Raw genomic sequence first — 16,495 nt, forward strand, 5'->3', positions numbered from 1 at the left:
GACGGATACTCACTAAGCGAGCTTGATGTCGGGGCAGGAAATTAAGACCACTCCCTTTCTCGCCCACGTCCTACTACGAATTTATTTTCTTCTAATCGTTCCTTCTTATCCGTTCGTCCATGTGTAAATATGTATACATCGATGTTTATTCTTTTTACCTTTCTCGAATATTTAAACTCGTGAGTTAAGTCGCTAATGTGTACTTTAAAAGTGAACTATTAGAGCTCTTTCTCTATCTGTTTTTTCTTATTTTTGTTTACCCTTGTGAAAAGTACATTCTTTTATATGTTCTCTTTCAGAATGAAAACGCATAAGTGAATTAGGAATTCTCGCGGATTTCGAATAATATAAAGAATTTGAAGGTAATCTCCTTTATCTGGAAGCTTTCAAATTTTAACTATAGCATGTAAAGATGAGAAGAGGCAATCGAATCGACTGTCTTAACCCTTGGCAGACTTGGTAATTCGTGAAATCGAAGAGTTTCGTGAAGTACGATTTTTTCCTCTCATGTTTATGCATCGAAACGAGGGTTGTACGATTTACGTAAGACAGTAAAGCTGAAATTACAGTAGGAAGGATATTGCGGAGCTTCCATCGTAGAACCGATTCCTTTTATCGTAACTAAAGGTTATTACGATGGATACCCTCTCTTTCTCTTCGGAGAGAAACAGGTTCGTAGAAGGTTGTAACTTCGACTTTCGAAGTTTACCGTCTTACTTTTATATCCACTTGCTTTCTCGCAATTTAGAAATAACTTGAAATTTAGAAATCCCTTCGACAAGAATCTTTCCTTGATTTCATTCGTTCATTACTTACAATAACGTACAAATTTTGATAACAATGCTTTTGGAATTTTCGATTTATGTCAATAATCGATTATTATCGAGCATTACATGGATTAATAAAATGTCACTGAATTATATTTGAGGATCGTATGAGATAACAAAAATGGCAATCGTTCTTAAAGAAGTTAATCACCCGTCTTCAACGAAAGATCAATAAAAGAGATTTAATTAATACGTCGCGATCATTATTAACACCAATTGTTGCTTGTCAAAAATAGTTACATTCTTACTTCAGAATAGTTGGATTTTTAATTTTCTTCGCGTCGAAGTTACTCCTCTTGTAGACGTCAGCACATTCATCCCTTTGCCTTATTTCCTCGTATGAGGAAAAGACGTGAGATCGCCAAGGGGGATCAATTTACAGTAAAAAATAAAAAGAGAGAGTGAGAAAGAGAGAGAAAGGAAGAAAAAAGAAGGAGGCCTGTAAAAGCGGGGACCAACACCGCAGCTGTGAAACAACTCAAACGTATAAAGAAACGACAGTGGATATAACGCGAAAACGCGTTTCCTGGCGGAAATAATGTGAGTAAAGCGAAACTTTATCCTTCCTCGTGCTCGCTTCTCTTTCCTCTTACTGTCCCTTTCTCACATTCTCTCTCTCTCTCTCTCTCTCTCTCTCTCTCTCTCTTTTTCTCTTTCTATCTCTTGCTCTCTCTTTCTCTCTTTTTCTATCTCTTGTCCTCTCTCTCTCTCTCTCTCTCTCTCTCTCTCCCTTTCTATCTCTTGCTCTTTCTCTCTTTCTTTTTCTATCTCTCTCTTTCTATCCCTCATCCAATCTCCCCCAGTACAATTTTCCTTCTTTTGCTTACTACAGTCGAGGTAGTCTCTTGCCTCTCGTCGTTTCCTTTTTTCTTAATAACCCACGTAGCTGTTCTCCCAGGAGAGAAAAAGAGAAAGAGATAGAAAAGAAAAAGTCATAGGTAGAACATCGTGACGTTGAAATAAGAAACAAAATAATCCACTGTGCCTGGACTTTTAGTACTGAAAACGATCTTACACGTGATCGTAGAACTTTCATACCGGAATGTTAAATTGTCCGATAAGAGTCTCTTTTATTATACTTTACCTACACCTAATGAATTTATCTTCTTTATCGTACTGAACGTACAAATCGTTCCTCTTCCTCCTTCTCCTCCTCCTCCTCTTTTTGCTTCTTCTTCTTCTTCTTATTTTCTGATCTTCCCGATAAAAGTTCTTCAAAAGCTGAAACTCGATACCAATTATATCGAGTACTGAATTACAATTTCGTTTGAATAAATTATTTTATAGAATGAATGTATTATATTAATCTGTGATACTTATGATTAGTCTTTTTCGAAACTTTATATAATTCGTTCGATTATATCGGTCCTTTCTTTTCATTGGTTTTATCGATCGAGTTAAATATAATTCCGTAATTGGCAAACGATATCCTAAAACAGTGTCTAGTCAGTGGTCTACGATAGTTTCATCTAATTCGTCGTAGCGAAGACGCTCGAGCCACTTTCTGCTGGTGGAGATAGTGGTCTACGAAAGCGTAGCTTCTACCAGCAGTTGCTTCTAGGTTGCCACTCTCTCTTATCTGTTCCTCTTCCTCTCTCTCTCTCTCTCTTTCTCACACAACATACACACACATACACACTGTCTGTCTTTCTCTCTCTAGTCGTGTTCAGAATGGTCAGCTGGACCCTCCTACACGTAAATCACGACGCTGCCGCAGATCCAATTATCAAATTGTCCGGCACTTCAGCCTAGTCAAGAGAACCATCGAGATGGCGTGAAACGACAGAGGAAAAGGGAGGAAAGGAATAGAGCTGAAGGAGATGCAACGATGTGCTTCGAAGAAGAACGTACGTTCCATGCTGCCGTCGAGGTGGTAAGTCCAAGTACCACAGAAGCACTAACTAAGGGAGCAATAGATCCTGCGAGGCAAAACCGCGAAAGACAGGACGACGTTAGCGGCTAAGATTTATCACTTAAGCGACTTCGCCAAAGGGGAACGATATCCCTTAGGTCGAACTGTCTCTCTCGCTCTCAAACTCATTCTCACTGGAATACGCACGTCTATGTAAGAGCACTGATTTTCTCTTTAGATAACTCGATCGATTGATAAGGTTATTCTAGAAGGTTCTCACTGATAAACACCAAAGACTAAACTTTGTTACGATAAAAGCGTAATAAATCGTATTTTTTTCATCTTTAAGGATGAGATCTCTGTTGTGAAATAGTATCAAGTCTTTTCTTAGTACGATTAAATTCATCGTTATTAAATAAAAAATAAATTTTTATAAATCGAAAGAATGACTGACCTTAATTCGAAGAATTTTCATTCCGATAAAATAGTGAAAATCTGAGTACAGATTTACGCACAAGTAATAGAAAAAATTAATTTCTTAGACGTACGATAAGTGAAGAATGGTAAACCGAGCGACGATGACTGTCGACAAATCGTATTTCTTTTCCCCTAAAAGGCGTTTATGCTAATACTATTATACGTAACATGTAATGGTTTCTTACGGTTAACGGAAAGGAGCTGTTAGCTCGGAAATGTAAAACGGAAGTGCGTGCTAAAGGAACCCCGTGTTAGGCAAAGGATATACGTATATATATACATTACTTCTAGCACGCGATCCTGATTCAGACGTTACGCTTATATACGAGTTTTATTTACCATTTATTACACATAATCAAAATCAATTTTATATTCCCGTTTGTAAAGCAGTTTATATATATAAAGAAATATTGCTGTATATTTTAATCTAATACATAACAATAGAACTAAGAAACAAAAAATCTTATAACGAAGGTCATGTAACGCGACCTACGTTCAAGGATCAATAATTTCTTAAAGCACACATAGAATCAAAGAGAGATGTTTTTGCTTTATCTATTTCTCGAAAGCGACCTTGAAACACGCAAAGTCAAGTCACACGTTACGAACGAACGATCTGTTAAATGTATGCATAACACGTGCGTACACAATTTCTTGTATTGTACACGACGACCTTCAATTACTTCTGTCTATTAAACGTATCTTCTCGATATCTATGTTGATTAATTGTATGTCTACATAGGTACGTGTTATTAACAAAATACATATAAATTCTTAAATATAATATAATAAATGTATTAAATATATGCGTCGAATAAACTAATAGCCAATTAGAATTAGAATTCAATTAATTTATTAAATAAATAAGAGAAAATTAATGTGAACTTGTTTCGTGTAGAATCTAATAAAATAAAATCTAATAAAATAGAACTTTCTATTTTTCAGACATTATTGTTGACTAATACTTATCTGAGAAATTCCCATGATGCAAAACGAGCATATCTTCGGCGTTATCTTATTTTTAATAAAATATTTTCCTCTTGACGTTGGGTTACCAAGAACGTTGTATTCTCCATCAGATTTTCTTCTCGGACAAAGGTCAATGTGAAATATGATTATAAGATTGTTTCGAGCGAATAATAAACTAACAATGATTCGATTTCTCGAGGAAAGATCGGGAAAGAGTGAGCGAAAAAAGATAAATTCTCAACCGCGGTCGATGGTTTCATCGGGCGACCGAAAATATCTGAACGAGGAGGTTTCTCCCTCGGGCAACGACAATTGAGTCAATTTAGAGAGCGGTTTTGATAGGTCGCCTGACATGTGAGCGCGTTACACGGCAGGTGTTCTGAAATATTACGCCCGCGTGCTACGCCAATTATCCCCGACGTCATGCCCGAAAGGCGTAATGGACGATTACTACCGACACCAAATCGCGACGCTTTTTTATTTGTCCCCATTTTGAACGGAGTTCAGAGATGCTGCAAAGAGCATCGCCTATATACGTCTTCTATTCGATGGATGAGAATTTCTTTCGCTATTATCTAACATATACGCAAACGATCGATGACGATTTACAATTAATAAAATTAAACGTAATAACGTATGTACATACCACATATATTCACTAAAGTTATACTATATCGTGTTATTTATTAACAGTTTTTAAAATACGCAATAAAATTGTAACGGAATTAATTCACTTACGAATCTTTCTCTTACTAAGGCACAAGCACACAAGATAATCATTCGGCGTCTGATCCGATACTGTTATTTAATCGCTTATTCCATCTTTCGGTGATCCTTATTGATAAACAGAGGGCCGTCCCCAATATGTAGAAATCAAAACATACACACGTACTAGATATATTTATATTGTATTATGTGACCTTACAATGTGTCGAATGTATACACATATACAATATTCTCCGAGGGCCTTCCCTGATATCAAACAATGACTTACGTATCAATAAAATATGTTAAAAATACACAGGTGACTTTTTCATTTATATACGATTATTTTTATGTATCGATGTGTGTGTTTTTAATCTGTTTCCTTCGATCGTTTTTTACCGATAATATATATTGGAATATAATGGCGAAATTGAATATAAGTCGATAAGCCAAGACGATAAAAGCACTAGTATAGAGAAAGTATAGATATTGAAATCTAATATTTTAAAATCGTGAATTTATTTGTATTCATGATCTTCTTTTAAAAAGAATAACTTTTTGTTCTAATACTAATCGTATGATTTCGTGTATAGAATACTATCAAGATGTCACAGGTTACCTTTTCCCTACTCGTTATTGCATTAATAATGTGCATTATTGTTCAAACTATTTGGGCTGCACCAACCTTGCAAGAGAACGAAGAAGGACACTTGGCCGGATGCGGTCATCAGGCTGCTCACGTTAGTAAACTAATCATTTCCATTAATTATTTCATTTTTAATATATGTACATTTCGAACATTTTTTATCATGATAGAAATTTGTATTCCATTCATCACTCTTTGTGGTCAATTTATTTTAAAATCGAACAAGCGAGACTGTACCTTTTTTTTTTAAATTCGTAAATATTTGAGCAAACTCGTATTTATTCAATTACACTTTATCTCTTCGATCGAGTCACCACTGTTTACGAAGTAAACGTTTGAATGAATAGAAAGTAATGAATACGTTCGTCGAAAGCTATAAAGCTACAAGTGATAAGAAAATTCTTCTAAAATATTTAAATTTTTAACGTTATAGTGTAAAAGAAACTCAGATTGCTGCTTTTATCTGAAATGTCACAACTACGTTAAATTGTGCCTGCCTTAGGAAGAACAAATTAAAACAGAACACACACACACATATAACTGGACATGTTAACTAATCTAATACGATTACTATTGTATTATTGATATTACTTATTAAAGTTCATAAACGTTACAATTATGATTATAAGAATGTAAAATAAAACTATACGTTTAATATCAATTATAAGCTTATTTCATTTAACCTTATAATTATAATTATCTGTCTTTATTTTTTTTTAATTAATACTTGTTTCGATATATACTAATATAGCGTATAAAAATATACAGTTTCTATTTTACCTGCTTGACTCTTGACGAAGGAATTTTAACTACGTTGACAAATTTGAAATATCGTATATTGTATCGTAACGTAAAGATTGACAAAATGATTGGCTTAACTTAGTAGGTCAATATCCCCTTATCAATGCACGAGCCACGATTAAAATTTTATCTTATACGATATCATTACCAATGATATCGATTCAATACGTATTCGTGTTTTTTATTTTTTATCAAGATGCGTTAGAACTGTAAAAATCCGAATAGGATTTAATAAAACCTTTTTTCAATGATTTGATAAGATTTTTTAAGAAAAAGAAAAAAAAACTCGATAAAAGAACCGCAAAATTAAAATTATCTGATTAACAAAATAAAACGAACTTAAAAGACTTCCACTACATAATCCCTATTTATCTGATCGCCGATATATAATTCCGGCTATTACTACGTGAATGAAAATAAATAGCACAAATATCATTAAACACGTTTAAATAATCAATCGGGATATCTGTGTTTCATGTAATCCGACAATCGCAAGAGTCACATTTAAATCAATGCAATAATATTTGCTTGGTATACGTATGCATTCGATAGAATAAATTTTCGTTTAAATGTATAAATTGGAGTATCATCATACTAATCATTTATATATATCACATTAAATAAATAAATCAATGACGTTTTAAATATGTAATACTTACATCGATCAACCAGAAAATATACAATTATTATATATTGATATTTGAATGTATATCATTACATATAGAAGACTTCGGCGAATATATGAACAATGTATAAAAATTGATATTATTTTTCATTTCGAAATAACATTGTTTTACGATATCGAACGATGGGAACGTAATCTTAGTAATATCATCGTATGATTCTAAATCACACATTTATTTTTCTTAGTCACAATATATGAAAATATTTTCGATTCTGCACTATCAGTGAGTGAAGCAAATATACAAATACTCTTTACGTTCAAGATCTTATCTATTTGTAGGATATAAATAAGATAACGTTGTTCTCGTTTATGTATCAATCACTTTTTCGAAAGGTACACTTAAGACATATATATATATATATATATATACACGCACACCATCATAAAAGTACAATATATAATATTATATAGTTACATATATAGATTATATCAGAATTGCTTCAAATATAGACAGATAGGATAATTTTAGTTGGAGCATACGTAAATACCAAGCAAGTTTATTACACTATTTCACTGGCGGTAAATTCAATAGAAAATCGTACAAGATATCATTTTTTTACTTTACGATCACATTTTTATTCATTTTCAAATTTATGTACATATATATATATATACAGCTGGAAAAATTCGCAGATCAATAATTCCATTAGATATCTTCTTTTATATATTCACGTAACGTAATACATATATACATACATATATCAAATAATGTCCATTGACCAACTAAAATGTTTATATTTTCTATCAAAAAATTGAAGTGATCTTTTGAAATAATTGAAATAAGCGTTCTTTAGCTCACAATCAGATTATCGATGGACAAACAGCATGCGAATCTTATCAAATTATCAAGATGATTGGAATTTCAAGAATAGTCTTGTTATTTCCGCGAGTGCGGCGCAATAAGGGGTAATTTACGTCAAGAAAATGAGTGCAGCGTTTATATAGCTTTATATAATATATTTATACATACAGCATGTACATAATATTTTACGATCGATGAACCTTGATAGATGATAATATTGTTAGACAAATAGTACGGTAAACAATGTTTTTTTTATGAAAGATATCCAGGTAATACTCTACATTAGTTAACAATACACAATTTTATCTTAGATTCTTTATATGAACACACTATAAATATGTCATGCTAACGATAGAACGCTTTAGAAATCTTGTGACACATTTCCGAGTGAAATCTGAAAGGTGAGATAAAGTATAACTCTAGTACGTAGCTAAAATATTTCGTACTTTGCCTGTATTGATTAATTAATTCTAATTCTTTAATTAATTTAATTATTGTCATAATTAATTAAAGTTGTATTTATTTTTTCAGAAAATTGTTTAAAAAATAAAATGGCTAAGCTTTTATTACTTGTTTGTTTTGCTCTTTTGACATTGACTTATGTCATGGCTTGCTTACAGCCAGGCGTACCCGTAAGTATTTTTTTATTAGTAAAATAAAATTGTGATGATGAATTATATATTGAAAATATATCAATCAATTAACAAATCTATATAGAATATATCTTTGAATAACATATATGCTATTATACGACCACACATGATTTTAGCTCTTTTATCGATAAGCTTTGCGTTTCGATTTTTACAGTGCTCTAACAGTGACCAGTGCTGTGGCTTGTTGGTATGCAACCCTTGGGCTAATCGTTGCACAAAGGGTGGAAACTGGCCATTGGCTGACGCTAACAGTGGTGGCAAGCAGTGATCACAATGAGTTTACTGACATTTTTACGTTATTTCGTAGGCCTACGATCAAATATACATTTTTGGCCAATTAATCGTATACGATAACTTCTTTAATTTGATTTATTGTTTACTTGAAAAATATATATGCATTATTAAAAACAAATATTTTTTAATCAATCTACTTACCATAAAAATTTCATCGATGATACGATATAAAATTTTTTTTACCTTAGATAAATCCAAGATCAACGATTAACAAGTGCGTTCGATTTTAAGAACAGATATTGCCCTTGCTTTAAGTACAAGTGATATCATCGTAAAAATATTTGCTTTTCGATTTTTCGTTTTATTGATATGGTATTAATGTTTGGATAAAACATAATGCGTAATATCCTTATGTTGATAAAAAAAAAATTAATTCCCCTTTCGTTTCAGACAAAAAGAGAGAGATTAGAGATGTGGTTTATTTAAATACTTGCTTTCTTTAATAGATTTATAATACTGAAGGAATTTATACAAATGAATTTATGATTATTCAACCTAATATTGTTATTATGAATTTATTGTCATTAAGTCTTTAGAAAGAAGCGAGTAATTAATAAATCAGATACTCGACGAATTATATTAATTATAATTCTTTTTCTTTTTAAAAATACATTTTTACGTATATGTGCTCAAATCTTATTAATATTAAGTACATGTATTGAAATACAGATAAGTACAAGTACACGTATTAAAATATAAATTTTAAGAACAACTTAGCATGTAAGTTTTAGTTTTTTTATACATATCAAATCATCAGGTAGAACAAAAGATATTCTATTGTTCATTGTATACTTTAAATAGAACAATTAGTAAAGAAATTAGTATAACTGTTGAGTCTTCAACGATTAAAACGAAGGTTGAAAGATAAATAACATTTTCTATATAGAAAAAATATACTCAGGTAAATATTCTATTACGTATTCATTTTATCAGCTTACGTCAAGAAACGTATAAATACCGTATTATTGATGCTTGAAAGTTAGTAACTTGTGTTTCTTATACACGATACTATTTTAACATTTATTACGACAAGTATATTAACAATTTATTATTTTTAACCATTTATTATTAATTATTATTTATCAAATATTATTTCCGATATATTACATTCTAATTTATTATTATTACTACCATTACATCTTGTTGTTTCAAATAAAAATTTTATTATTTTGCACGTCCTTTAAGCTTCACAATTGCAATTGATTCATATATACATCGAATATTTTTTTTAGGATAAAAAGAATTTACATAACCATGCAAAAATTCGTCTTTCTCACTTTTCTCGTCGTTATTGGATTAGTTCTTGTTACACCTAAACCTCAACAATCAGAGGCCACATGTAGTCCATGGTTTGGATTCGTAAGTTTGCTATAATAATTAATCATTAATAGTGATATTTATGTAATTACGATTTTTGGTGAAAATTAAGATGAGAATTGTTTCAAAATAAAGAGTAGCAATTAAATTTCATAAGAAAGTTTATTAAAAAGCATTTCTTTTTTGCAGTGTCAAGTTTCCTCAAATTGTTGCCGTAATCTTGTGTGTCTAACTTACGCGGCTAAGTGCGTTCCAAAACATGGATTAATAATTCCTGGTGAAGATACTAGACCCATTGGTCCACCACCATACGCACCGGTCAAATAAAATATTTCCGTTCAATAAGCAACCCTTATTATATTTTTTAATTATCTGAAAATGAAATGTATCATTATGGTTCTCACATATCCAAAATATATATCGAGTATCAAGCGAGCCAATGAAATTAATGATCGTATAACTTTATGAAAATCGTTAAAATAAATAAATTTTATTGCAAATGAAAACTCTATTCATTATCATATCTAAAAATTGCAATATGATTAAATAAAACAAATAATACAGATAAGATATTCGAAGAAATCGATAACGTTACTAATTTCGAAACGCGCATATTATGAATATTTTATCTAACTCGCAAAAAAATGTATCATATAAGTTCTTTCAAACGACGTACGCATAAACGTTTACTCATTATCTCAATATGATAACGACATCGATATACTCGATGATGAATAAAAATCATACTGTTATGTATTTCTTTCTCTTTCTTTCTCTCTCTTTTCTCCGACTACCGTTGCGAAATAAAAGAGCAATAACAGTGTGTGACTCGATTTCTTCCTCTGTTATTTCCTGTCAAGCGAATTAAAGAACAAGAGGGCTTTGTGGAGAGATCAATGGAATGTACGAAGCGTGCAATATGCACTCGATAGAATATCGGTGCAAAAGTCAAAAGGCACTTGCCCGTTTCATACCGTACAGTGCAGAAAGTGAAGACTTACAGTCGATAGAAAATCTCGAGGAAAAATAAAATTTTCATTCTTGCACGATAAACGATAGAGAATGACGTAAATTAATCGTTCTTTTTTCATTTAATTATATATAAAAAAAATAACACCGACTATAGCTTTTTATGTTCGATAATAATTCGATAAAGTAATAAAGAAAATTTTGTAAAATAATAATGTGAAAATTACATTATAGAAAAGGTTTGAAAAATGATAACAAAAGTAAGATAACAAGGTCGTTTTTCATTTTAAACGACCCGTAAGCCTAAACTGGCTTGTGAATGAGTCATACATGTTTCTAAGAAGCCGTCAAGAATTCGTAAGGTCACCGTTTCTCCTACTCCTTATACTGTTTATGTATATGTATGTATATACTTTGCGCAGACGACGAAGGAAGGTAGTCGAGGTCGAACTCTCGAGAAGATACAGTGCGACGGAATCTGTAGTGCGTAGTTTATACTTCCTTGACGAATAATAGGCTCATTGTAAGTATTAAGTGATAGGAATATAAAACTATCTCTTTAATTCATAGATTGCATAGACTATTGTTACATATTTACATCGATCATTTCATTAAAAAGAGGTGAATATTCTCGTTAAAAGCGATCTTTCACGTTATATTTTTCGAAAGAATCGAGATACCGTTGCAATACTTTCTCTTTACACATTCGCACGTATACGTGTTCGAACAATCGTCTTTACTTATTCCAATAGCTACGTAACGAAGAATAAACGTTTTAAAGTGAATTAAATGCTATACATGCTTGACCATGAGTGCGTAGTTTTTAGTCACCGGATCCTTTATTCAAGAACGAGTCAAGGCAATCAGTAATGATTCATTTACTTACACACCTGTATATTCGTTGATATATCGCCTGTGCGTGTGCGTGTATGTTTTGTGTGAGTGTATGTATGAGTGTACATGCGTGACGATTCTGTGTTTCACGAATATTTCTTTTGATCTTTAAAACCTTGGATAAAATTTTTCGTGAAAGAGATTAAAGTCAGAAATGCCAAAACGTTATTAAAATTATTCATTGACGATATAATTCAAATCTTACTATAAAAATATATTTTAAACTAATGGTTATTTACTAATTAGATCACAATGCTTTTGTTACAGAGTTCCGAGAAACAGCGAAGATGTCGAAGTTCATGCTGCTCGTTTTTGTAACTCTTGTTGCTAGCACACTTATCGTAGCTGCTCCTGATAAATCACGCTGCGGTCGGCACGGTGACCCTGTCAGTACACATTTATATACTGCTTTTTTCTTGCTTTGTCGATCGTTTCTCATATCTCTTATTCTCTCTAATTTTATGCTTCTTTGTTACTTATTTCGAAAAGACATATATTGAAAAGACATATAAAATTCGTTTCACGTAATGTCCTTGAGTCTGTATATAACTTCTATATATAAGGACGTTTTAACAGAAATTTGTTTATATTGTTATACGTTGTTACGCACAAGATCAATAAAAAAAACATTCTTCGTCGTAGCATTCTACTGACGAAAACAATCTTATAACGATTAAACGAGAATAGAATATATATTTCTAAATAACCAAATAAATCAAGTTCTAATTATATATGTATCGCTTGTGATAACTCAAAAATCGTAAATGAGAGCATGATATATCTAGACGATTGTGATTCTTCAACACGCAAATTACTTTTAGTAATTAGTATAATTGTATCGACTAATATTTTATTGTTTACAGTGCGTGGCTGATTCTGAATGCTGTCAAAACATAAGATGCCACTCATATGCGCATAGATGCCAAGTCATTATTACTGCTGAAGAACTAATGGCACAGAGAGAACGAATTTTGGGCAAGAAATCAAAATCTTATTAATTAACTATTATCTCTCTCTGATCGTGCAATCGTGACAGTAAAAAAGAAATATAATTTTTCTTTTGTATATAAAAAGTCACTGAAATTATATCGAGTTATAGCATAATGAAAATGTAAAATAAAATCGTTTTTAATTATATCGAAACAAATATATTTAAAATGTGTAAGTTGAAAAATAAATATGTAAATCTTCTAGAAAGATCTACATATTAAAATATGTAGTTTTTAAAGAATTATCAATATTTTAAATGAAAAACAAAGGAGTAATCGACGAAACGATAAACGAAATTAAGAAGACATATCGATTAATAAATTTAGAATTAAAATGAAATAAATACATATTCGTGCGTCTTTTTTTATAAGAAATGGAGAAATAAAGGAAACGAAAAAAAAGAAACGTAGGAAGCAGACTGATTTATCGCTAAAAAAAATTCGCCGGATTTTCTCGAATCACGTAGCTCTTTCCAGCGTTTCTCGTCATTTGCCCTAACTATAGTTATGGCATGATGAGCATTCAAATCCGCTATCTCCTATCTCGGTTTACCGTACGCTCGTTAAAAGGCGTACCTTCGTCCGATAAAAAGACTTAGGTGCTATATACCGAGCCGCCACACGGACTAAAAATCCCAATGAGCTCGACATGTTGCCTACGTGCGAAGGACAGGTAGACTGTGCCTATGTGTGTTAGAGAAAGAGAAAGAGAGAGAGAGAGAGAGAGAGGGAGAGAAAGAGTCGCTTTAATTGCATCGACTTATCTCTTGATAAGCTCAACGTAGAACCTTGCCATATGGTAGATTCGAAATCATCACTCTCGTCGACGATTTCCTTCGTCTACAACTACCTACCTGTGCTTATATATCCAGTGTGTGTGTGTGTGTGTGTGTGTGTGTGTGTGAGTGTGTGTGTGTATGATATATCTTTGAATCTAAACACGTCGAAAACACGACGTATACGTTAACGACAACACGATTACCATGACGCACTTGTTTTCGTTTTAAGATCGTTAAAAGGAGATTCGAATTCAATGGAAAATTTCAAACGAACATATTCTATATTTTCTTATATTATAACTTTCTTTTTAAATATATTTATGTAAGTTATCATATATGATCGATTCGCTAATCTTTACTAGAAATAAGATGCATTATTAATGTCATGACGTATTTATCAATAATCACATAATATAAAATAGACTTTATTTTTACTTTCAAAGAGATAAAAGAAATAAAATCTCGATTTGGATTATTACGATCAGAATAATAATAAGTTCGTTAATTTTATATCCTCTTGAGTGGTGTACTTAATCGACGAAAAGACGAGAAGTTTTTTTCGTTTGACTAAAAATTTCTCGGAAAATTTTTACCGTCGAGCGTCTAACGGCAGCACTTCGACCGGTCGAGGAGCTTTTCAGAGATTTTGGAAAGTAGCCGGACTTTGATTCAAAGACCAAAAGCTTCTTCCACTCGTTATACGACATTTTCATTGTGTTTCAATCTCATTAGCGCCGGCTTAAAGTTAAGCACCTCGACTCTTTTACTTTCGGCTTGTCTGCTGTTCGTTGACCACCATGAACTTTTTAACGGACGTTCGTCTTTTCTTCTCAAGGTATGTAGCTTATAGAAAGAATACGAAATATACGTAATGTAAAGTACGAGGAATATCTATATACATATATATAATATAAAACGATATAAAAAAACTGTATCATGGAAGGGTTGATTCAAAGAAGTTCCACGGGAAAAAGAGGGAAACTTTTCTGAGAGAGTTATTAATTAATTCGATTATTCACCCTTCCTCAATTCTCAGAAAAGTTATAATATAAATATATAAATCCAATAGTATCTTTTCTCTAAGACAGATCCCAGAATATTCCAAAATACCGTTTTTATCGATGTTTGAAAAAGAAAAAGGAAATTATGCACGAGATCTGGAATAACGACAAAGTGATTTTATTATTTTCCTAGGAATTATGATAGTGCATTAAGTTTACGAACAAAAGAATACATACCGGATTTATATACTGTTATTTTATTCGTCTCTAAAAATGAAAGAGTATTTTAACATACTATTTTTAAGCGCAACAATTGGACGTATGTATTTTATAAACTACGACAATAAATCGGTTAAAAAAGATATTCTTCGGTTCCGTACTCTTTATAAACTCGATAATTCTCTTCGAATCTTTTTTCATTCTTGTTTGAACAAATCGAAAATTATGTTGCTTAAGGAATCGTAGTCGTTTGAAAAATATAAATAAAGATTTGATTCTTTTCGTAACGGTAATATCGACGTTATTTCTCATCAATTATACTAACTATCACGATTACAATATTTGAAAACGTCGATAACATAAAAAGAGTCCTATCTACTAGCGCGCAAGTAAAGGCGTCACCCTGCAAATATTTGCTCCGTGTCCCTTATCTCCCTCCAGCTTAATTGCCATATGGTATCCCCAGGCACGACATAAGGTACCTCCCTGTCTTACGTGGACGTTACAAACGCATGAACCTTTTTAAGATAGAATAATAATGATCATCGATATTTAAAATCAAAGTTTACGACTTTAACACACGAACTGCATAGATCTTGTTTTTTGTCATATTCGTATCGGTCTTCTCAATGTCAAACCGCATTCTATAAACTACGATTATTTACAAAATAATAAAGACGATTAGATAGATTCGAATAAATCGACAGATCTTTGAAGTTAAGAAAGACAAAGTTAAGGAGAAAAGTAATGTGATTTTATTTACGAAAGCAAGGGACGATGAGAATGAGAGAAAGAGAAAGAGAAAGAGACAGAGTGAGAGAGTGAGAGAGAAAGAGACAGAAAGAGAGAGAGAGAAGGAGAAAGAGGAAAGAAAATAGCCAAAGCGTTTTTTCGAAGCGTCGACTCGTCACACTTCTTCCAAGCACTCGGCATCGTTCCTCTTTCGCGAAGCGCGAAGGTGTGCGAAGTATAAGAAGAGGAAAGAGAAAAAAAGTAATGAAAAAAGAGAAGAACGACAGGTGGACCGAATCGCATTCAGAAGAAATAAACGGGCGCCATCGACGCACTTGAACCGACACACCAAAGTCATCCTCGTGCGAACAGGTACGAACGCGAAGAGCTGTACGATGTTGAGACTCGGGCCTGGATTCGGGTAGGTTCGAAAAAAAAAGAAGGAAAATATACCAAGAGAAGGAGAGGAAGAGCAGGTGAAAGGACAGAGAACGAGCAAGAGAGGAACACAGAGATAGAGAGAGAGAGAGAGAGAGAGAGAGAAAGAGAAAGAGAAAGAGAGAAGCGGAGACAAACGGTAAGCCGAGGGAAGCACTCGAGCCGAGTCGAGTATCTCTCTTGGAGGTTCCTTTCAAGTTCTCCAGCGATGAGGCGGTGGAGGTAGGTCCCACGAGTCCTTCAGCGCTTTTAAGCTCGTTCTCGTAAGAGAACAAGAAGGTAAAGCTGAAAACCAAGAGACACGTTGATTCTTGCAACGATGAGAGAAAAAGAAGGATAGCGAGATATCGGGAAAAAAGAAAGATAGGAAGAGGGGAAAGAAGAGAGAAAGAGAAAGAGATTGCAGCCGCGGATGGTGTAGAAGGAGTTGAGCCAAGAAGAGAAAA

At 32.6% G+C, this 16,495-nt stretch overlaps 1 protein-coding gene and 2 long non-coding RNA genes across 9 annotated transcripts; all 3 read left to right on the forward strand.

The window, feature by feature from the left end:
* Positions 1-250: 250 nt before the first annotated feature.
* Positions 251-6,137, forward strand: LOC122629881. 5 transcript variants are annotated; one of them, XR_006327364.1, is made up of 5 exons: positions 251-671; positions 1,081-1,367; positions 2,488-2,700; positions 4,102-5,570; positions 5,910-6,137. It is a non-coding gene; the product is annotated as an uncharacterized LOC122629881 (long non-coding RNA). The 5 variants fall into 5 exon arrangements; XR_006327365.1 differs by having other exon boundaries at positions 252-671; positions 1,115-1,367; XR_006327363.1 differs by having other exon boundaries at positions 254-1,367; positions 4,102-5,310; positions 5,424-5,570.
* Positions 6,138-7,977: 1,840 nt separating this feature from the next.
* LOC122629928 lies at positions 7,978-8,829 on the forward strand. 3 transcript variants are annotated; one of them, XR_006327376.1, is made up of 4 exons: positions 7,978-7,995; positions 8,076-8,165; positions 8,296-8,396; positions 8,572-8,829. It is a non-coding gene; the product is annotated as an uncharacterized LOC122629928 (long non-coding RNA). The 3 variants fall into 3 exon arrangements; XR_006327375.1 differs by having other exon boundaries at positions 7,983-8,000; XR_006327374.1 differs by lacking the exon at positions 7,978-7,995 and having other exon boundaries at positions 8,058-8,165.
* Positions 8,830-11,365: 2,536 nt separating this feature from the next.
* On the forward strand, positions 11,366-13,026 carry LOC122629929 (omega-conotoxin-like protein 1). The gene is made up of 3 exons (XM_043813845.1): positions 11,366-11,520; positions 12,159-12,277; positions 12,755-13,026. The coding sequence occupies exons 2-3, from the start codon at positions 12,179-12,181 to the stop codon at positions 12,887-12,889; spliced, it is 234 nt and encodes a 77-aa protein (XP_043669780.1). The 5' UTR covers positions 11,366-11,520; positions 12,159-12,178; the 3' UTR covers positions 12,890-13,026.
* The last annotated feature ends 3,469 nt before the right edge of the window (positions 13,027-16,495 follow it).

This window comes from Vespula pensylvanica, chromosome 6 (genome assembly GCF_014466175.1).
Source record: "Vespula pensylvanica isolate Volc-1 chromosome 6, ASM1446617v1, whole genome shotgun sequence".
NCBI classification, from domain to species: Eukaryota; Metazoa; Arthropoda; class Insecta; order Hymenoptera; family Vespidae; genus Vespula; species Vespula pensylvanica.